Raw genomic sequence first — 22,160 nt, forward strand, 5'->3', positions numbered from 1 at the left:
TCATTTCTACCAAGTGGGTGAGAAGGTACACTCCCTCCCCTCCCTTCTTACCTCCAAGTTTTTCCCCTTTGGTCGAGTCAAGAGTCCCAGGTATCCTCCTGTTTCCTTCAAAATAAAAGCCTCTTTTCACTTCAGACATCAGAAAAACTATTAAATCTTCTTTGAGTTTTTTGACATTATTCATTGATAAAAATATGAATAAACCTGAAGCCAGCATTCGTTTATATGTCGTCATGTTTCTATTATTTAACTTCTCAAAACGTTAGATGCTGAGTGAGTTTTGGATCTAAAATGAAAATATAAAGCCATCAAAACATTAGTTACACTAATTGCAATAAAAATGCCTCATTCTTCTCACATGAAAGGAGCAATTATGCACTTTCTGAAACTTGAAAACAAACTGTTTCACCCTTTACAATCTTTTAAGGAAACTTGGAGCCCATTTCTGGAGAACGTCAAGAGCTTACAAGTTCCATTATTTATTTATTTATACTTTTTCTATTTGCATTGTTTGTTTGTTTTTCCTTTTTGACAGTTTTTCTTCCCTTATACAGATTATTTTTCAGTTATACTTGATGAAACATCATTAAACTTCCTCTATATTCTTGGGTTGGATAAACCCAATAATGAAGATCTGGACTCTTATGGGGACGAGCGACGATGGTTGGGAGGGTTTGGGAAGGAGGTGGATTGGACAACTTTGACAACTGTAATCAGTTGAACGCCGCCTCTCTGTTTTTGTTTGTTTGTTTTTTATGAATACTTCCACTCCCAATATAAGCTGTAAACAAATGTGTGGTTGTTCCAATGTGAAAATCAATAATAATCTGTTGAAAGTAAAACATTAGGTACATTAGTAAAAAAAAAATATATGAGTTTTGCAGCAGAAAACTGAAAAGTACTTACTTGGCCAAAACATTAGGTACACTAGTGAAAATCTGAAATAAGATGAGGCCATAATATTTGTGAAATTAAGATTTAATCCAAGACGCGTTTATTTTTTACCAGTGAACTTACTTTGGCCACAACCACGGGATCAAATAACCTGATTTTAGATATGAAGACTTTTCTTAATTGTACAGTTTGACTGAAACGTCTGTGGAGCAAAATAAAAGTTCCCTCTTCCCAAAAGCTGTGGGATATTTTGCAGGAAGTGAGTACCAACCCCAGACAGTAAAAAAAAAAAAAAAATCAATGCATATGTTTATTTTTATACTTAGAGGGAAAAAAGAAGAAGGCAACAACTTCCTCAGAAGCAAATCTGAGCATTTTTGAACTTTTATTTTGAAAGGTATCATCAGAGCTCCTCACGTTTCAGTGTGAGCTGCTTCACAGGGACGGTGGTGCTTCCCTCTGAGGTTTGACAGGCAGACCTGGTCCCAGACTCTTTCTTCTGTGCACAGCCAAGTATCCTGAGCTTTCTACTGCTGCTGCTGCTGCTGCTGTTCACTGGGACTTTAAAACTCACAACCTGGAGCTCAGCTGAACCAAAAAACACAAGAAGAAGAGATTCACATCCACAGGTGAGTGATATGCTTTGTTTGTCCTGATTTACTTCATAAAGATGCATATTAAGCCTCCTTTAGCTGACTGGTCTGTTTTATATCGTGCATACTTGAATTTACCACATTTTCCTCCTTCACATCCCTGTGAAAGTGGATGAAAAGCTGAGAAAAAGTTGGATTTAACCCAAGAAAACCTCAGTGAGCTGATGTGCAGGTTCATTTTCCATCTTGTCTTCACTATAAATCTTATTCTATGCAAAAGAAAAATGCACATGTTAAAACTTTAGAGATTAGATTTGTGTTTTTCAGTTATAATGAACTTACATATAACAAAATCTCTATGTACTTGCACAGCAATGACAGTATAAAAATAAGTCAAACTTATTTAACTACAGATGAAAAAAGAAAGTATAACTTACTTATTTTAATCTCATTTTATTTTATATTTCTTTCTACTTGTGGTTTTAAAGAGTGTTGTTAATGTGGACCTTAGCTGTTTTAATTAAATCGTTTCTAACTACTAAAGTTTATTATGTTTTAAATCAGATATAAAACGATAAAATTCATAAATCGGATCAAATCCAATGCTGCTTCATTGTGTATCGCTTTGGAAAAGTCATGTTTAGGTTTTTTAAATGTGGTGCGTCACATGAGAAATGTTTAAACATCCATGTACAGGTGAGGATCAAAGGCCCGGCCGGGCTCCCTCCATCATGCCTCTGTTCTCCCGCTCTGAATGTGAGCAGTGTTGAGCTGCGATGGAAAAGGGCGGACTCTGTTTACCCAGAGGCCTGGTGCCGTCAGAGCTGGAACAGATCTGGTCTTATGGCTCCACGGTCTCTCTGGGAGTGGACCTTCACCACATCGGCTGAATGGAGCGTCAGTGTGGAGACGGCCGCTGGCAAACCTCGCTCACAACTCAGCCGCTAATGAACTGTCACTGCATCTCAGACACGCCCTCCTCCATTCAGAGCAGAGTCAGAGAAAGCAGAAAGAATACTTATGCAAAATATTAGGGGAGTGTTCAGACATGTGAGCGTAAATACAGTTTGCAGCCTTGTTCAGTTATAATTTTGAAATGTTCCTTTGAGACCAGTGGTGCAAATGATGCAAACCAACCGACTCATAGTTAAAAGGGGTGAGATGAGATGAGGTTGAAGCTAAAACTGACATATACATCACTCACAGAAGTGATGATGACATATGAGTGAAATAATGTGTGAAACATTCTTTTATGTCCGGTACTCGAGTGAAAACAGTCGTGGTCAATTCAATTTGAAAAAAAAATCTGAACATACATAACGTTTTTCTTCATAGATCCCAGACATTGCTTTTGACTTCTTCTCTTTTATTATTTTGATGTGCCACAGAAGGAGAAGAGCAAAAACACCAGCTGGACTGCAGTTTTTCTTCCTCAGTTTTGTGGCCTTGGTGTTGGGCATGATCGCTAACAGTTACTGAATCTGACTGGGGTTCTTGAACGTTACACAATGTCACGCCTGAGAATATCCCACTAAGACAAGCACAACAATGAATTGCTCTTCTGCAAGACGCTCTGGAACAAGCCTCAACATTTTCAGGGGTATATGCCAAAGGATTCATGCCCTAACATCATCAAGTACATTTTAATGGTTTCATCAAGTAGGAGCCGACCACTCAGAAAGCTTTACTTCCTGTTTATTGCACTTCACTGTCCTTCAGAGGTTTTGCAGGACTCAAAAGCCCATAGGTTTCACATCTAATCTCTTATACACAGGCTTTGCATTAGTTTTTATATGCACATATACAGCACTGTGCAAAAGCTTTAGGAAGGTGCCACCAGGACTTCTTGTTCTTCTTTACCCTGAAGATAGTTCTTTATGGCCTGGGCTGGATGTTTGGGCTCTTTGTCCTGCTGCAGAATAAATTTGGGACCAATCATCCTCCTCCCTGATGGTATTGATGGTGGATACGTATCTGCCTGCATTTCTCAGCATTGAGGACCATTAATCTTGACCTAATCTCCAGCTCCATTTGCAGAAATGCACCCCAAACTTTCAAGGAGCCTCCACCATGCTTCACTGTTGCCTGCAGACGCTCATTATTGTAGGTCTCTCCAGCCCTTCAGTGAACAAACTGACTTCTGCTACAGATATCTCACATGTTGACTCATCAGTCCAGATGTTTCTGAGCCCAGTTCCTATGTTTTGGTTTGCTAGTTGAGTCAAAGGGATGGATTTTTGGCTGCAACTCTCCCATGAAGACCACTTATAGCCAGACTTCTCCAGACAGTAGATGGTGAACCTGGGTCCCACTGGTTTCTGACAGTTCTGAGCTGATGTTTCTTCAGATTTGGAAGGGAAATAAGCTTGATGTGTTGTATATCTGCTGCACTAAGTTTCCTTAGTCGACCACTGTGTCTATGATCCTACAAAATCCCTGAGTTTATGCACGTGTAAGGATCGATGCTGGTTTGAAGGCAAAGGGTAGTAACTCCAAATATTGATGGAAATTAAATTTTTCTTTTGTTCTCTCACTTTGCATTTTGTAAATTGATAAAATAAACAATTATTATTTATATTTTAAAAGCCATTCTTAGTTTACAGCATTTTTTTTCACACCTGCCTAAAACTTTTACACACATTACTGCACATAAATCTTTTCTTTTCTTAATTTCCAGGTGAAACATGATCCGGTGGACTTTGCTGCTGGTGTGTCTGAACGTGATCTCAGCAACGTTCGATTATGCTTATGAAGAGCAGTCTTTTATGGGTGAGGATTAGATATTTTATAAGTTGGTATGTTTCATTACCTTGGAGATCACGATGTTTCCGTCCTTCACAGACCCGGAGGATGTGCTGAGCGTGAGCATCACTCTGAAGGAGATACAGCGACCTCTACTGGGAGCGACGCTGCTGCTGCCGTGCTACTTTGAGGTGTGTTTTCATGGAGTCATGTTTTAGAGTTTGTGAGATACAGAGGTGAGGAGATATGTTTTTACTTCTTTAGCTTTACTGGTAGCCTGGACATTGGTCTGGTTTCCCTCCGATAGGAACTGATTATGCTCCTGCAAAGATCTGTCAATCAGCTAATTTGGGCGGGGTTGTATGTGATGATGGACAGAAGTTAGAGTAATCAGAAGCATCATCCAGGCACCATGGCTCTGATTGGTTGGAGGAATGTCCAATTGGTGCAGATTTATTTTTATTTTGACCCCTTAATGAATCAGTAGTAGTTACCAGACTCCTACTTTGAGAAGAATTGAGTTTGGCTACTTCAGTTTAGCTCAGTTCAAACAAACTGCAGTTAAACGTTGTCGTTTCCTGTGTAGGACCACACTGTCCCAGATCCTGGAGCCCCAACCATCGTCCCGCTTTCTCATCGCATCAAATGGAGCCTCGTCACCAAAGAGAAGGTCACGACCATCCTGGTGGCCTTAGAGGGAGAGGTGAGAATCAGCCCGAGTTACCTGGACAGAGTTCAGCTGGTGAGCTACCCCGGGACGCCGACAGTCGCTAGCATCAAGATATCCGAGCTGCACTCCAGCGACACTGGAGCATATCGCTGCGAGGTTCAAAGCGGCATCGAGGACAGCCACGACATCGTCCATGTGCAGGTTCAAGGTGTGTAGATGGTCAAATGAGTACTATTCAAGTCTCAGTCATTGAGGTTTATCCCAAACACAACTGAAACAAGGACAACTAGACTTGTGGAGGCTTCTGAGTTCATTAATTCTCTTTTAAATACCTTTGGATTGACCCTTTGCTCTCCTTTAAAGAACACATTGAATCCATTAAAAATAAAATAATCTAGAAGCTGCTTTAACCTTCATATCAGGAAAAGAATTGTCACTCACTCAGAGTTATTTTAGGATGCTTGACTCCCTACATTGGCTACCACTCAGTACAAGAAGTTCAGTTCAGTCCTCTTACTTAGAATAATACGGGAGCCCATGCATATCTCCAAACACACTTCAACGCACTGAGCAACCATTGTTTCCTAAAACTAATACAAATATTGGCAGACGTGCATTCAAGTTTAAAGATTGGAACAATTTCCCACCAATAACCGATCAATCAATTAATTTTGCATCTTGAAGAACTCACTATTTAACTTGACTTAACTTTCAAAATTTCTTGGAGCTGCTTCAGATGGTAACGTCTTCTTTCGCTATTCTAGAAACTCTATCAACTCTATACAATAACTTAGTAATTAATTAATAGTAATATCTTAAGTAATGTAGTAATGTAATGACTGTGTAATAATAATAATACTTGTTCATTGTGTGTGGCTACTGTGGGTTTGCAGGAATGTGTGAATGGGTTGGTAGTCGAGAGCCTTATTCATGCTGTATGTGAATGTATCATGAACAAATTTGTGCTAATTCACTTTTAAACTGAATCTTTTTGTCTCTCCAGGTATTGTGTTCCACTACCGACCTATTACGGGCCGCTACAGTTTGACTTTTGAGGAGGCGAAAGCAGCATGCACCCAGAACAGCGGCGTCCTGGCTTCACCTGAGCAGCTCCAAGCGGCCTACGACGACGGTTTCCACCAGTGTGACGCCGGCTGGATCTCTGATCAGACTGTCAGGTCAGTTCCTAATCGGCTTAATGACAGCTTAATGTCAATTACCCCTATGAAGTGTTACTAAATACACTTAAAGTCCATATAAGGGACAGTTTATGTTGATTTACTTTCATATTTAAACTAATGAGTACGAAACACTTTTCAAACACCTTTAAGTCTATTAATTTAAAGTTACAATCAATTACATCATATTTCAAAGGCATAAGGCATTTTATTTCAATCTTTGGTGAATGATTTTTTAAGCAGATGTGTTTTGCATGTCTGATACATGGCATTAGGATTGAAATCAGACCCTTGGATTATGCTCTGACAAATACAAATGCACATTTAATGAACATTTTAGGTGGATTTGAATTTATTTAACCAGGTTAATTATCTACATAAGAACATACTTAATTAAAACACTTGCATTAAGAAAGCCTGGACTCCACTGTTTTCATCAGAGCTTTAAATTCAGTCACAGATGCAGCTCAAACTGAAGTTTATTCCAAGTATTATTTTTTCCCAATTCTGTTCTTATTGTTGGAACAACTCAGTGCAAAATGTCCATTGAGCAGAGATTGTAACCTCCTTGTTTCCACATTATAACATGGAGTTTCAACTAGAATGGCTTTATAATTAAACAAATACCAATGACATTTAACAATTACCAGTTTACTTTAGTGTAGAGAATCAGTTTGTAATTGATGTGTAATAAACAGGTAAATAGGTCAATTTGACTTGTTTCCATAATAATAAAATCCCAGTAAGAGTCTCAGCTTTTTCTATGACATAATAAATGTGCTCCTTAAAAGACAGGTGGTCATCAGTTGAAAATCCTAAATATCAACTCTATTTGTTGACCATTTTTCGTTAATATTTTATGAGTCAGTGTCGATCTTGGTGTTTATGAAGTGGCGAAGAACATAAGTTCAGCTTTCTTGGCATTTACAACAAGTTTTCAGATGACAAAGCTGTTCCTGGACTCTGTCAAAAGCATGTTGTAGATATTTGAAAGCCACTGCAGTAGTCAAGAATCGTTATTATCAAGCCCTTTACTTCCATTAAATATTAATTTTCAACCTTTCAAGCACAATCTGACACTTTTAAAGCTGATTTTCTTTCAGGTTACACCTGGAAGCCAGACAAACTTTTCCTTACCTCAGAATTCCCCTGACTTGCCAGAAAATAAACTAAATCTCATTTTCATCTAATCGAAGGTACCCGATCCATGACCCACGAGTGGCCTGCTATGGTGACAAAGAAGAACTTCCTGGGGTCAGAACCTACGGAATCAGAGACGCCAATGAGACGTATGATGTTTACTGCTTTGCTGAGAAGATGACAGGTACACTAGGAAAGTCTATGTGTTTTTGTTGTTGTGATCATTCTTTCATTATGTCTTTCAATAAACCATCCGATCCATAACAGGCAGAGTTTTCTACACTGCTGCTGCTGAAAAGTTCACCTTCTACGAGGCCGTGGAGGCTTGCTCCAACCAGGGAGCTCAGCTGGCCACCACGGGTCAGCTGTACCTGGCCTGGCAGGGCGGCATGGACGTCTGCAACGCCGGCTGGCTGGGAGACCGAAGCGTCCGCTATCCCATCAACGTTCGTCGGCCGCAGTGCGGAGGAGGTCTGCTGGGCGTGCGAACCGTTTACCTCCACACAAACCAGACGGGATACCCGCTTCCCGACACCCGCTACGACGCTTTCTGCTACACAGGTGGGCCATGGTTTCAGATCATGGATTGAGACAACGCAACTAAAAGTTTAACCCTTTAACATTCTGCGTGGGACAGCGGTAGCTTTTTGAACCAATCAGAGCTCTGTTCACATGTTGTGTTTGCGTAAATACTGCATGATGCAACATGTGATTTTCATTGATGAAAGTCATTATAAGGCGATCTAAACATCGTATTTTTTAACTGTGTGCAATTTTGATTCCTCTAGAACAAAACCACTAGAAACTTTAGAGTCTTGGCTTTAAAAAGAGACCAGAACCATGCATGAAGTCCAAACTGTTCATCAACAGCATTCAATTTACTTTGGTTATGTCCTGAATAGGTGCAACCCTATCCCCAACCTTAACCCCAAGTTCCCTATCTAAGCTTTTAAAATTAAACTAAACATAAAACAGGGGGATGCAGAAGCTCTAAACACAGTATCTATCTAAAAATGTGAGGTGCATGAGAAGAGCTGCAGCCTTGCCCTGGCTCCAATACAAAGTAAATGAGGCACATCTATCACGAATGTGCACAAACGCTCTGATGGAAACACCAAGGCGAGATGTTCCCAAAACAACACTTACATGAGGATGCAAGGTTTCCATGAGTAGACGATGAAGACTTTCTTACAGTTGTACTGATTTGTGGGGTTAGTGAGTAGAGCTCAAAATCAAGAGCTTTTCCTGCATTAAAAAAAATAAGTTTGTTATGTGGATGCATTATAATGAGTTGATAACTTAAAATAACATGTTGGTCTGGTATCATTACATCTGTCACCGTTAGAGGCCCCTGGTGAGGAGGGTTCAGGTCTGACAGATGAAGGAAGCGGCGTCCTGAGTGTTACCACGGTGACACGGAGGCCGGACGTGTTCTTCAGGACGACGACCACGGAGAGCGAGGCGGTGGGAGAGGTGGAGACCCGGCGTCCCACTGGTGAGACCTTCACCTTCACCACAGAGAGCCCCACGGAGATGCCGTGGACGCTGCCTCAGCCCCCGAGCCTCACCGAGCCGACCACGGACCTCATACAGCCGGTCACCGCCCCACCGCAAATCGGCCGGGGGGCCAGCAAGGGCATTCCGCCGCCCCCAACTGGTCAGTGACGGAACTGCATATTCATATCAGTGACAACTGTTGAGTAAATCCAGTTTCCACCTCACTGGTATTTTTATCTGCAGGCGTGGTCTTCCACTACCGCTCGAGCGGCGGCCGATACGCCTTCACCTTCGTCGAGGCCCAGCTGGCCTGTCAGAGCGTTGGAGGCCACATCGCAACTCCACAGCAGCTACAGGAAGCTCAAGGGGCAGGATATCACCAGTGTGATGCAGGATGGCTCCTGGACCAGACTGTCAGGTGGATGTATTGTCAGAGCAAAGGAGGGAAAATACTCATCAAGAGCCGTAAATGTTGTTCCTGGAATCGATCCTTCTTGCTTTTTATCTCTTATAAATGATCCAGGACAGCACAGCTCTGGAAAGAAAGTGCTGAGAGAGCAGTGTTGATACAACCTGTCACCTGGATTCTAATTTATGCTACATATATGTAATTAAATTGGTCTAATGTGAGGAAAATATAGAGACAACATAAACATAAAATAGTTGCCAGAATTCATGTGGTTAGTTGCAGTTTTACTAAATGTGATAATTAAAAGTTGATGAAAATGCAGCAACTATAGAAGATAAAAATGACTTAACTATGGCTGAGAAACTTTCGTCTGAAGACTGAAATTCATCATTTGCTCTTGCGCAGGTATCCCGTTGTGTTCCCTCGAGATAAGTGCGCTGGAAATCTTGGATATGAACCCGGAGTTCGGTCCTACGGTCTGAGGCCGGCACATGAGAGATATGACGTGTACTGCTACACTGAGGGGCTCAAAGGTGATTCACAGAAACTAAAGCAAACACAGGACATTATGAACAAGCTTGACCAAGATTCAGGTTGTTTTCTTTCTGTTGATGATGATGATGATGACATGCGGCGAGGAGTTGGGACCGAAATGAAGACACAAGAGGAGGAGACAGGAGCAGGAAACGAAAGAAATTTAATGTATACTTACTAAATCTGGGACAAAAAGAGCTGCAGGGTAGGCAGGGTAATCCAAAAACCTCAGACTTTAGAATTTATTTATCCCAGAAGGGAGATTTGTTTCCACATGACTGTACACATATTCACCACAACAGAGGATTGGACAAAACAAGAAAATGCTCAAATTCACAACAACTTAAGAGAGTGGGAATTAAGTGTAGATGGCAGACACAAGGGAGGAGAAAGACGTCATTGGGGTCTGTTGTTTATGGCGGCTATAGCTGCAGGGATTAAACTCTTTCCAATGCAATTAAAAGTCCGGTATCTACGACCTGATGGTAGTGGGATGAGGCTGAGCTGATTTCATGGGAAAACTAAAAGCATGGTTGCAAATCAAACCAGATATGCAAACATCTGCAACCTGGAATAAAATACTAACTGTCCCATTATCCCGTAATCTATGGTTGTTGGATCAACTTAAAAAAAAAAAAAAAAATCAATTTAATTAAGTTTTTTCAACTTAACTTTACAAGTTAGATTACACAGTTAATAATTTACAATAATCCAACTTGAAATTAAGGCACATCCACTAAGGAGGTTTTAATTCTTCTACTCAATTATTTGTAAAACACTGTTGCTTAACAACCTGATAGTATGGTTTCATGAAAGGTAGGTTTTTCTAGTCATTGGGCAGCTTCACCCTGGAAAGGCTGCGAGTCCACAGGGCTAACACAGAGACAAACAACCTAACAAACATGTCTTTTACTGTATGTTCGTGCATCAACGTGCATTGTCTCTTTAAAATAAATGAACTGCAGGACACAAGAAACAAGAAAGAACTTTACAAAACAAAAACACATTTTGACCATTGACTCATTCACTGGCATGTTCATCTTTGGGTTTTATTTTTTCCACAGGAGAGGTTTTCCACGTTGTATCCGCCGAGGGTTTCACTTACGACGAGGCTTCTTCCAAATGTCGAGAGCTCAACGCTGTGCTGGCCTCCACCGGGGAGCTCTACGCCGCCTGGAGGATGGGCCTCGACAAATGCCGTGCAGGCTGGCTCTCGGATCGCAGCGTCCGTTATCCCATCGTCAAACCCCGAGCCAAGTGCGGAGGCGGAAAATCAGGAGTGCACACCTTGTACGTTCACTCCAACCAGACAGGCTACCCTGCACTTGATGCTAGATTTGACGCGTACTGTTTCAGAGGTAAACACTGTTCAGCTGTTTTTTGTTTTGTTTTTCATCGTCATGTTATTGATTCTCTTATCGTCCATATTCTTGCAGCTGATATTCTGCTCATTGCAAATGAAACTGGACTGAACATCACAGATATCCAGGAGGCTCTCCTAAACCAGACGTCTATAACCGATTTGCTGAGGCCTGGTAAGTTCCAATTAAATCTAGAATAATTTCCAATTTCTTTACCATTTGTCTCACTTTTTTCTTTAATTTTTCTTGCCAGGTGTTCACCCCATCGTTCCTCCCATCCACGTGGAGGCCTCCGGATCTGGATCTGGCTCAGGCTCAGCGGACTTTGGCTCAGGTTCTGCAGTTGATGGCTCTGCTGGGGGTCCATCTGGAGACGAGTCTGGTTCTGGAGATCAAGTATTTTCTGGAGATTGGTCGGGCTCTGGAGAGACTACTCCTGGTTCTGGAGATCAAGTCATCTCTGGGGATCAGTCTGGTTCTGGAGATCAGTCCTCCTCTGGACATACTCAGTCTGGTTCTGGAGATCAGTCCTCCTCTGGAGATACTCAGTCTGGTTCTGGAAAACTGGAAATCTCTGGAGATAAGTCTGCCTCTGGAGACCTTTCTGGTTCTGGAGATATTTCTGGTTCTGGAAAACTGGACGTCTCTGGAGATAGGTCTGCCTCTGGAGACCTTTCTGGTTCTGGAGATATTTCTGGTTCTGGAAAACTGGACGTCTCGGGAGATAGGTCTGCCTCTGGAGACCTTTCAGGTTCTGGAGACTTGGTCATCACTGGAAGTGCTGAGCTGCCTAGTGGAGGATCAGGTATCGGCAGTGCGGACGTTTCTGGATCAGGTCTCAGCGGAGAAGAATCCGGTATCACCTCTGTCGTTTTCTCAGGCACCAACAGTATTTTCTCAGGAGAGAGCTCAGGTTTAGGAGGACCCCAAGAAGTCGGGGAGGGAAGCACTGAGATCTTCCTGATATCTGGTGCAGGCTCTGGGGTGCCCCGTGGTAGTGGGGATTCATCCGGGTCTGGTTCTGGTACTGGATCTGGTTTCATCACTCCAGAGAGCAGCTCTGGTTTCATCACCAGTCAGGAGTTTTCTGGGACCAGTGGTTTCCCGTCAGGATTTGTCTCTGGAAGTGGTAGCGGCCTGTCAGGGGACGTCTCTGGAAGTGGAGACACTCAGATTTTACTGATAAATCACGAACTGGTCGATGTATCCGTTCCCACCACCCAGAAGGAGTTCGAGTTCAGTGGAGACGTCGTGGAGCGCACCGTTTCTGGAGACTTTTCAGGATCAGGGATTATGGGGAACGATCTCAGCGGCTCTGGAAGTGGCTCTGATTTCTTCTCTGGTGTCACTTTGGTGGGATCAGGCTTTACTGAACTCCCAATGTCGTCCTCTGGGGAGCAGGAGGCCTCCGGGTCCTTACTCTACAGCTCTGGACTTGGAAGCGGTGAACATTTCTCTGGATTTGGGAGCTCAAGTTTCCCTTCGGGGTCTGGAGCTGGACCTTCTGGATCAGGACGTCCTGGATCAGGACTTCCTGGATCAGGACTCCTTGAATCAGGAAGTGGAGATGAAAGCCTTGTTACTTTTGTGACTGAGGATCCTATGACATACGCATCTGGAGATGGTGCCATGTTCATGGAGCTTGGACAGGAGTCTGTGGACTATTATGTAAAAGGAAGTGGTAGCGGAGACTCGTCTGTAATAGAGACCATTTTTTCAGAAGCTCCTACAAACACCAAAGACCCAGAGGAGACCCCAGAGTGGAATGTGGACGAAGGAAGGTTGGGTATATTTCGGTTCCTTGTTCCATTAGGACTGGCAGCTCCCCCTGTTGCATCAACTTCTCCACAGACACCAGGTGTCGCTGAAGGTAGGTCCAACTATTTGTATCTTTTTTGTGTCAATTGGTCTTTTCAGCCATTGATATCAGATATATATTGTTATATTTTCTAGTCTCTAAGTTGTGGAGGAAGCTCTTGTGCAGCGATAACATCAACTAAATGTTTGTGGTAACTTCTGATCAGTCGGAGGAGTTTGATCCTCAGAACAGAACCAGTTAAGTTGTGAGATGTTGGTGGTTTCCTCTCATCAACTGATGCTACAACATTTCTACTGGATTAAAGTCAGAACTTTGACTTGTTCCCAAACATTCATCTGGTTCTTCTGGAGAACCACTGGTGTTCTTGGGCTCGTTGTCTTCCTCCGTGACCCAGTTTCTCTTCACATTCAGCTCATGCACTCATGTCCTGGCATTTTCTTTTAGAGTTCACTGGTAGAATTTACAGTTCATTGGTCCATCAATGATGAGCATTAGCGCCCCCATGTTTCATGGAGGGTTGTGATTAGGTTGTTGTATTTGAATCCATATATATGGCTCAGTGTCTCTGGATCTGATTGGACCGCCACTGAAAGACATAAACTAAAAATGGATGAAATTACTTAGCATACATCATATTTGCTGAATAGTCGACATCAACACGGTGTGTATGTGAAACATATATTGGAAAACTTACTTTAAAATGATTGACCTGATGAAGAGGTATGTGACTGTATATTCTTCATGAAGGAAAGAATAAATCGACCTGTGTTTCCAGGTGGTTTTAACCCGTGTGAACCGAACCCCTGCGGTGATGCTTCGTGTTTGGTGGAGGACGGAGTCGCTCTCTGTCAGGGTGAGTCCTATTTTTCTGGTCCTTCTCTGACAGAATCTTAATCCAGCATTGTGTGATAACGTCGATTTAACAGCCTGTGACGTTTTCTCTGTATGTGTTTGTTGCATGTTTCAAGTTATTTGTCTGCGATATTAAAACTGCTCGAAGTTTCAGACGTTTAACTGAATATATTCATGAAGTCTCTTCCCTCTGTCTCGTCTGTTCTGCCCAGATGTGTTTTGTGCCTCATTTTTTATTTTGTTTTTTTCGTCCGTGGCTCTGGGTCTCTTGTGTTTGTGTGCCAGATTTGAACGTTAGCCCCGTTTGTCAAATGTGCATCGTCTCTGCATCTCTGAGGATTTACCACCCTCCTCCGCCACAAAGTGCCCTCGGATGTTGGATGTTGTTTTTGGTCTGTTTGTTTGCTTCTGTGCCAGCACGCCGCCTCCACTCCGCTGTTCTGTTTGCATGCTGAACATATGTGCTTTCTGGCATCATATGGCTGCTAGAAACCGACCTCCTGCTGCAACTAGCATCATGAACTTACTGCTAATATAATAATAACAGTGAAACATCTAGTGTATCATCCTCTTAAAATAACAAACAGAGGTTCATATGATGATTTGTTGTGCAGTAAGTTGGATCAGAAGTATTTTTCACTAACCCCCTTTAGTCTTGAGGTGCATCACAGCTCGGCCTCCTTCACCTCCCTCCTTACCCCTCCCTTAACACCAGTAGTGTCACCCGCCCTCCCCCCTTCACCCCTTTTTTGCAGAGGTAGACGTGTGCCACTCCAACCCTTGCGCCAATGGAGCCACCTGTGTGGAGAGTGCAGACTCTTTCAAATGCTTATGCCTGCCCAGCTACGGAGGGGAACGCTGCGAGATCGGTACGAGGTCGGCTTCAGCTAATACATACTAACAGCAGCCTCTCAAAAAAAACAAAAAAACAACTGGAGATAAGGAGAGAGATGGTAAACATCACCATTCTCGCAAGCGGCTCAGTGAAAATACAAAGATGCATGACTCAGATAAAACAGAGTTATAAAAATATTTGGGTCATGTGTCGGTACAAATCAGGATCCAAAAGGCGTTTACGATTTTTCCACAACTGCTAAAACATATTTCTTGAAACGTCCTCCCAGTTTCTCAAGACATTAAAACACAAATCCAAAAATGTACAAAACCCCCAGACTTTCCTGTCGAAATTAATCTATCACCTCAAAACCAGTTCTCCTGCGTTTAAAACCAAGTACAAATACAGTATATTCACTGCACTATATACAATAATTTAGGACTTAGCATCCAGGGCATGTATGTTTATTGTAAATGCATTTAGCAATATATTTATATCATAGTTAAAGTCATATCTACATAAAAAAAAGCACAAAGTCTTTGTGCGGAGTCCGGCCAGAGGAATTCTTCATGGACCAATGATGATATGTGATATGACAATATCACAAGCAATATTTTCCAGGAAAAACCCGCTGGTGTGTCCAGAACCCAGTCTTGTCAAGACTCCACGGTTATATCATTATATCATCACAGGCCTTTTCCATTACCTCCAGTAAAGTTTCCCTGGTGAAGAGCTGTCGGTCATAAACCTTCCACCGCCACGTAGATAAATACTCCTCTAGTGGATTTAGGATGGGGCTGTAAAGTGGAAGGAAAACCTTTATGAACCTTTATGAAACACTGGTTGTTGGTGAACCATTCATGTATCAGGACAAGACGGTGAAAGATCACATTGTCCCAAGGTGAGCTGCACCAAAACTTGTCTAATCTGAGCTCACCATCGGTTTTCAGCTGTTTCACCAGTTTTTAGTCACTGTGTCTCCCCTTCATGTACGATATCTTTCACGTATAGATGGTATGCATCGTAGACGACCCAGAACTGTGCGGAGATGTTCAGTTTTTTATGGCCCGGAGTCGAGGGAAAGGGGTTTGGGCATCTGGTGAAGACGTCTCTTGGAGGTTTGCTGGGCGTAACCAGCAAGGAGGAGACCTCGAGACTAGACCCAAACCCCAGCAAGATACCAGTAGAAACCTTAGATAAGACGATGGAATGGTAGTCGCTGGTGTCCTCATTGAGTTTGTCTCAACATTGTTTGATAGTTGGACTTCTCTTAAAACCTTTAGCTCCTTCTTCATGTTCTTCCTCCTCCTCACCGACAACATGCTTTGCTCTGTGCTTTACGCTCTGAATGTTGTGATGTGATGTGACGGGACTTTATTTTTTGGAGGTACCTGTTATTAAGGGCGTGTCTAATAATTCCTGCCTACATGGTTAAATACTGTGAGTAAGTAGAACTGACCGTTTTAATGTAAGTGATCAATGCTGAGCAACGGAATGAATTAAACCTTTCAGAGTTACAGTCAAAGGAAAACATGGAAATTTTCCTGGCGTCTCGCAGCTGAAGCAAAGCGTTATGTGTAATTTTTCCACTTCTGTCGGCTGGGACCACTGTGCATTGTCAGAGCGGTGCTGCATACCAAATGGACTGAGGCCAGTGCAATGTGAAATGTGCTTTTTTATTGACTTAAAAAACAGCTTTATGGAAAATGTCCATAAAGGAGAAACATTAGAATTGACTCATCCAACACATTTGTAGCTGCAGATGAAGAAAACGCTTTTATTTAAGAGTTTTTGAGTTTCTGAGGCCCAGAAACAGAAAACCATGCACTGAACTAAGCTGCTACTGTCTGGTGTTGCGGCTGCAGATGAGCAGCAGTGTGAGGACGGCTGGATTAAGTTTCAGGGGAACTGCTACCAGCACTCCTCCGACAGAGAGGTGTGGCTGGATGCAGAGCAGCGATGCCGGGACCTGAACGCTCACCTGGTCAGCATCAACACCCCGGAGGAGCAGAACTTCATCAACAGTGAGTGTTTCGTGTGATTTATTCACACAGAGAGACGGGGATAAAGAGAAAATGACCGACTTTCCTTCCACAGCACTCGCACAGAACTACCAGTGGATCGGTTTGAATGACAAGACAGTAGAGAATGACTTCCACTGGACGGACGGCACTCCACTGGTGAGTTCCTCCCAAGAAACAGCTTCAAACACTTACATAAAGACGGCAAATATGTGGCAAACTAACACAGACGCACAACTAGAAACCAGAAAAACGTGCAAATACACACAGAAACAAAAAACAAACAAACATGTGACACAAGAAAACCCCCAAAAACGTGAGAAATGATCAACAACGAAGCACAAAATAACCACAAACACATGCAAAACTACCTTAAAGATGTACAACAACCAGGAAAAAAACACAAAGACACACAAAACCCAACAAAACCAAACACAATGACACAAAAGACCACGGAAAAAACCCAAAACAGCTATTAAGGTAATGCAAAGCAGACATCAAGAAACGCACAAAACCTCCACTAGGGGGGTCAAAAACAACCACAATGACGCAACAGACAATCAAGACATAGCTAAACACAACGACCTAAATTAAACACAACAAACACATGCAAAAGTGGCATAAAGATGCACAACAATCAGAAAAAACAACCAAAGCTACACAAAATAACGACAAATGTGTGTGATTCAACCTAAATTACACACAGAACATCCTGAAAGACATGCAAACAAACACAAAGGGACGCAACACAACCACGATGACACGAGAAACTATCAAAAAAATGGCCGATAAAGAGCCACAAAGACGTAGAGGTGCAAAAAAGGGTTGTGTATTAACACCTTTAGACGAACCCTGAAGGAAACACGAAACAGTCACACAAGGACATGCAACTAGAGCACAAAGAGATGAAAAACAGAGACACAATAATTCCCGATTCTTTAGAAAGTTAAAACCTGATCTACAAACAGACCACGCAGTAACAGTCCTGACTTCCCAGGAGATAAACAGCGAATATCAAAGGTGAGAGTTAAAGCTGCTGTTTGGACTTTTAAGAGCAGGCGACAAACCGAGCAGATCTGCACAAACACAACCTGAGCTGCACCACTTTAACACGAGAGGATTATTTAGAGGCACATAATTAAACAACAGGTGCAAAAACAAAACTAGAATCACCACCTGGAGGTTGTATTCCTACACCGTCATCTCTGTTTGTGTGTTTCTTCTTCTTCTTCTCTCTTCAGCAATATGAGAACTGGAGGCCAAACCAGCCAGACGACTACTCCAGCTCTGGAGAAGACTGTGTGGTGACCATCTGGCATCAGAACGGCCAGTGGAACGACGTGCCCTGTAGCTACCACCTACCGTTCACCTGCAAGAAAGGACCAGGTACGACCACGTCTCCTTTCACGCTGCACCAAAATCCGGCGTCGTCCCAGGTCGTCATGGGTCTTTTCAGCAGTGTGAAAGAGTTTCTGTTGCATTTCTTCCTAGGTCAAATGATCCTTTAAGTAATGCTGGAAGTTAGAGACTCAGTACGTTTACATGCATTTATAAAAAAATGAATTATTGCCTTAATCAGACTTTAACTGGACAACTCAAACACGTCTGATTAAAACACTCAGTTAATGAGATTGGAAACCGATTTTCTCCGGCATGTATACGCCTTAATCAGACTTTAACTGGACAATACGGACAATGTGCTCATGACCCTGGAACAAAAACATCCAAGAAAGCCGGCCGCAGAAGAAGAAGAAGAAGAAGAAGAAGAAGAAGAAGAAGAAGAAGAAGAAGAAGGTAAACAGAGCCGGTAGAAGAACCACCTGAGGGATAGCGCCATCTATCTGCACCAGAAGTCTTCAACGTTTTTCAGGCCAAGGATTAAATAGGGACCCTCTACCAACTATATGTGTTCTATGTTAAACACAGCTCAGTGCTTTTCATAATTATACATTATTACAGTGAGTGTCAACTATGATGATGTCGTGTTCTGCTTTTGTCACTGAAGTTTGTTCTCCTTTTTCTTCCTCTTCTCATCCTCCTCTGCCTTTTCCTTTTCCTCTTATTTTTATTATCTTTCTCTTCATTCTTCTCTCTTTCCTCCTCCTCCTCCTCGTTTGCCTCCATGTGGACGGCAACGTTGGAGACGTGGAGACATCTTGGTTCTTCTCTAGATACATTCAGGGTTGGAGATAAAAAAATGAAGAAAAACAAATCTTCTTCTTCTTCTTCTTCTTCTTCTTCTTCTTCTTCTTCTTCTTCTTCTTCTTCTCTATTTCCAGTAGTTTTGAAACTCCACAGCAGCAGAAACACTTTGTCAGTAAAGTTTTTCACGTGAACATTTATCTCATCACATCATTTTATTTAATCTCCATGGAAACTAGTTCAGGTCCGATAGAGAACCAGGATGTGGTTCTGACCTGACGTCCTCTGTCTCTGTCTCCGTCCTCAGTCTCCTGTGGACCTCCTCCAGAGGTGGGAAACGCTCACACGTTCGGGAAGAGGAGGGACGAGTATCCCGTCAACGCCATCGTCCGCTACCAGTGTGACCAGGGGTTCAGACAGCGCCACCTACCGGTGGTTCGCTGTCGGTCGGACGGACGGTGGGACAAACCCCAGGTGGAATGTACCGATGGTGAGACGGTCTTTTACGGACTTTTTTAAAATTAAAAATATAAAAAATAAATATAATATAAATATAAAAATTAAATATAATATAAATATAAAAATTAAATATAATATAAATATACAAATTAAATATAATATAAATATACAAATTTAATAAAACTTTAAATAAAAAATAAAAGGTTAAATTAATAAAAAAATATATTTATTCTTTAACATTCTTTTTCTTCTTCCTCCTCCTCTTGGTCTTTTTCTTCCTGTTCACTCTCTGTTCATTTTTTTCTTTTTGTTTTCTTGTTTCATATATTAAATGATGCTCATTTAGATGTTTTTTATTATTATTATATTTTTTTATTTTGTAGTTTCGAGTCTAAAACCAAATTTGATCTATCATGAAACACCACAAACCAACATACAATAAAGATCCTGACACGTCCTAAATGAAATTATCTGTTTTCTAATAATAATTTATCTATTTCTTTATTTCTTCTCTGCAGTGAAAGCCAGACGACGAATACTGAACCTGCACAGGAGCAGCAGGAGTCCGGCAGCTAATATCTCTAAGAAGTAAAATAAATAAATAAATTAAAAAATGAGGAACTAATTATTTTAAAAGAACATGACAAGAAAAAATCCAGTTAAAAATTAAATATATTAGTAAAGATGATCTGAAGAGTCCACATGAAGGATGAAACCTTATGGTGATGTGATAGATCCTTTGTTCTGCCCCTGCCTAATATATTTTAAATATATCTAATAATTTTATTGCTTTGTTGAGGTTTTGTTGTGTAATATTGATTTGTTTCATGAAATCAGTGTCTTTGTTTTGCATTCACAGACTTTAGCTTCTGTCAGTGCGTCTGCGTTTCTTTAATGTCTGTTTGAAGAGAAGCACTGCAGCTCCTCTGCCACAGGTCAAGGGAAACTGTGTTATTTTATTTTATGTTTTTGGCTTTTTTGAAAGTTCACGTCAGTCGTCCGACTTCCCTTCTGGTTTCTGTCCCACCGCTGCTTTATTCTCACAGTCAGAGGAGTTCAAGGTTTGCTGCCGTTTACTTCTTCTCTGATAAAACATGAAATCAGAGACAGAACCAAAGCGTGTTAGAGCTGTGAGGTTAAAGATGTGAACACCTGGAAGATACACATTCAGGCGTTAACGGTTTCCAACAGAGAAAAGTCTTAACGAAGCCCCTGCGCCAAAAATATCTGGTAGTTGTTCCACTGAACATCTGGATTCTATCTGGCAAAGGTTCATCCACGTGGAAACACAGATGTTAAAGGACGCCACAGTTTTTCCACGTGTTACCTCTGGTGAAACTTCCAGAGAGATAAAAGTGTCGACGTTTGATCCTGATTAATTCAACAGGAGAAGATGAAGCTTTGTTTCATTTTGTGGGACTTTACACACGTTAAAAATCTGCAGATTTAGGAAGATTTGGTGCAAAAATGTACAACGAGATATTTTGGAAACTACACTTTTGTGAAGAATTCGATGATGAGAGTGAAACCGTTCTCATCTCCAGTTTATGGCTGTATATGTGTTGCATGAGTGACACCTGTAATTTTCCTAAAGAGCGATTTTGAATCTCACTGTTGTGTCTCCGCCTGTCGCCATTAGATCTGAGAGGGACCACGGTGCAAACAGCCACACTCTTTATGCATTATATAAATCTATTGTTCTATAAAAATTCTCCCCGTGAAGTTTTCATAAATGGAAAATTACATAAAGTTTTTTACATTTGTTTGTAACATTTTTAGACTAAACAGCTCTAAAATAACTGTATTGAACGTGTTGTGTTGTCAAAATAAACCAGAAATATACTAAACTTCTATCAGAGTCTCTTCTGGACTCAGCAGCGACTCACAATAACGTACCAGGTACTAAACTCCACGTCTCATGTGTTTGTCGTGTTCTGTGTTTTGTCGTCACTAATCATCTCCCTTGTGTGTGTCTGTGCAGTGCACAGTTTCAGAGGACGTGGCTTCGCTGCAGCGTTTTAGTTTTTCTTTCACCTTTCGACCGCCGTCGTTTGTGTCTTGTTTTTATGTCACTGATGCTGAATGTGGAGGCTGTGCCTCCGTCAAACATATTGTCACCTGCTGCATAATAAATAAACCAAAGACTGAGACCTAACAATGTGTGTGTGTGTGTGTGTGTGTGTGTGTGTCTATGTGTGTGTGTGTGTATCTGCTGTAGCAACGTTTCATTTACTCATTAGAGGAGAAGTTGTCAAGAAAACAACAAAACCATCAAATAGTCTTTATTGTGCGTTTTGTTACTTCATATTTTGAAACAATCACGCACACGTTCACAGTCAGGATGTGTCAAAAATTAAATAGATGAACTCTTTATAGGACAGTTAGTGAAATACGTGGAGAGTGTTACTGTGGGACATGAGAAGACTTTTTGTTTTAAGTAAAACGAATGTAAACATGTATTTTAGAGCATTAGAACATTAGTGCTGATTCAGACACTTGTAAACACACTAATTATCATAATAGTCAACATTAGGACAAATCAGGCAGAGCTGGACCTTGTTCACCTCATTAGACCCTGATTAGACCTGAGAATCAGGTAGATAATGTTGATCTTCTCTGATTGGCTGAATCACATGTTTCCATGTGCACCAATAACTACACCCCAATAGAACCAATGTGTTTAATGCTGTAAACGTATTAGTTGATTTATTTAACTTGGGTTAAAGATGATGTTTTTATTATTACTATTATATTTTGGTCAACAAAGAATGTTTGACATGTTCATTTATGACTTTTTATTCACCTTTTATCACAAAACCAAAGAACTATTTCACATTTTACATACTACTTATAATGATAATAATAATAACAATAATAATAATAACTCTTTGGTTTTTTATGGCACTTTTCTCAATACCAGTAGTAATTTGATGATGATAACGCAACACTATCACACAAAATTCATGGATGTGAATAAAATAAGTTACATATTTTATACCATGTATAGATGTATT

General features: G+C 41.4%; 1 protein-coding gene across 2 annotated transcripts; it reads left to right on the forward strand.

The window, feature by feature from the left end:
- Positions 1-1,250: 1,250 nt before the first annotated feature.
- Positions 1,251-21,301, forward strand: LOC125004956 (aggrecan core protein-like). 2 transcript variants are annotated; one of them, XM_047579812.1, is made up of 20 exons: positions 1,251-1,523; positions 4,165-4,256; positions 4,329-4,420; positions 4,816-5,107; positions 5,903-6,077; positions 7,274-7,401; positions 7,485-7,778; positions 8,563-8,874; positions 8,958-9,132; positions 9,529-9,656; positions 10,722-11,015; positions 11,094-11,192; positions 11,272-12,888; positions 13,613-13,690; positions 14,445-14,558; positions 16,390-16,548; positions 16,622-16,704; positions 17,787-17,931; positions 18,995-19,177; positions 19,665-21,301. In XM_047579812.1, exons 2-20 carry the CDS (start codon positions 4,172-4,174, stop codon positions 19,736-19,738), a joined length of 4,527 nt encoding a protein of 1,508 aa, XP_047435768.1. In that variant the 5' UTR covers positions 1,251-1,523; positions 4,165-4,171; the 3' UTR covers positions 19,739-21,301. The 2 variants fall into 2 exon arrangements, with proteins under 2 accessions (XP_047435768.1, XP_047435769.1); XM_047579813.1 differs by lacking the exon at positions 14,445-14,558 and having other exon boundaries at positions 1,254-1,523.
- The last annotated feature ends 859 nt before the right edge of the window (positions 21,302-22,160 follow it).

The sequence above is a fragment of the Mugil cephalus genome, chromosome 3 (assembly GCF_022458985.1).
Source record: "Mugil cephalus isolate CIBA_MC_2020 chromosome 3, CIBA_Mcephalus_1.1, whole genome shotgun sequence".
NCBI classification, from domain to species: Eukaryota; Metazoa; Chordata; class Actinopteri; order Mugiliformes; family Mugilidae; genus Mugil; species Mugil cephalus.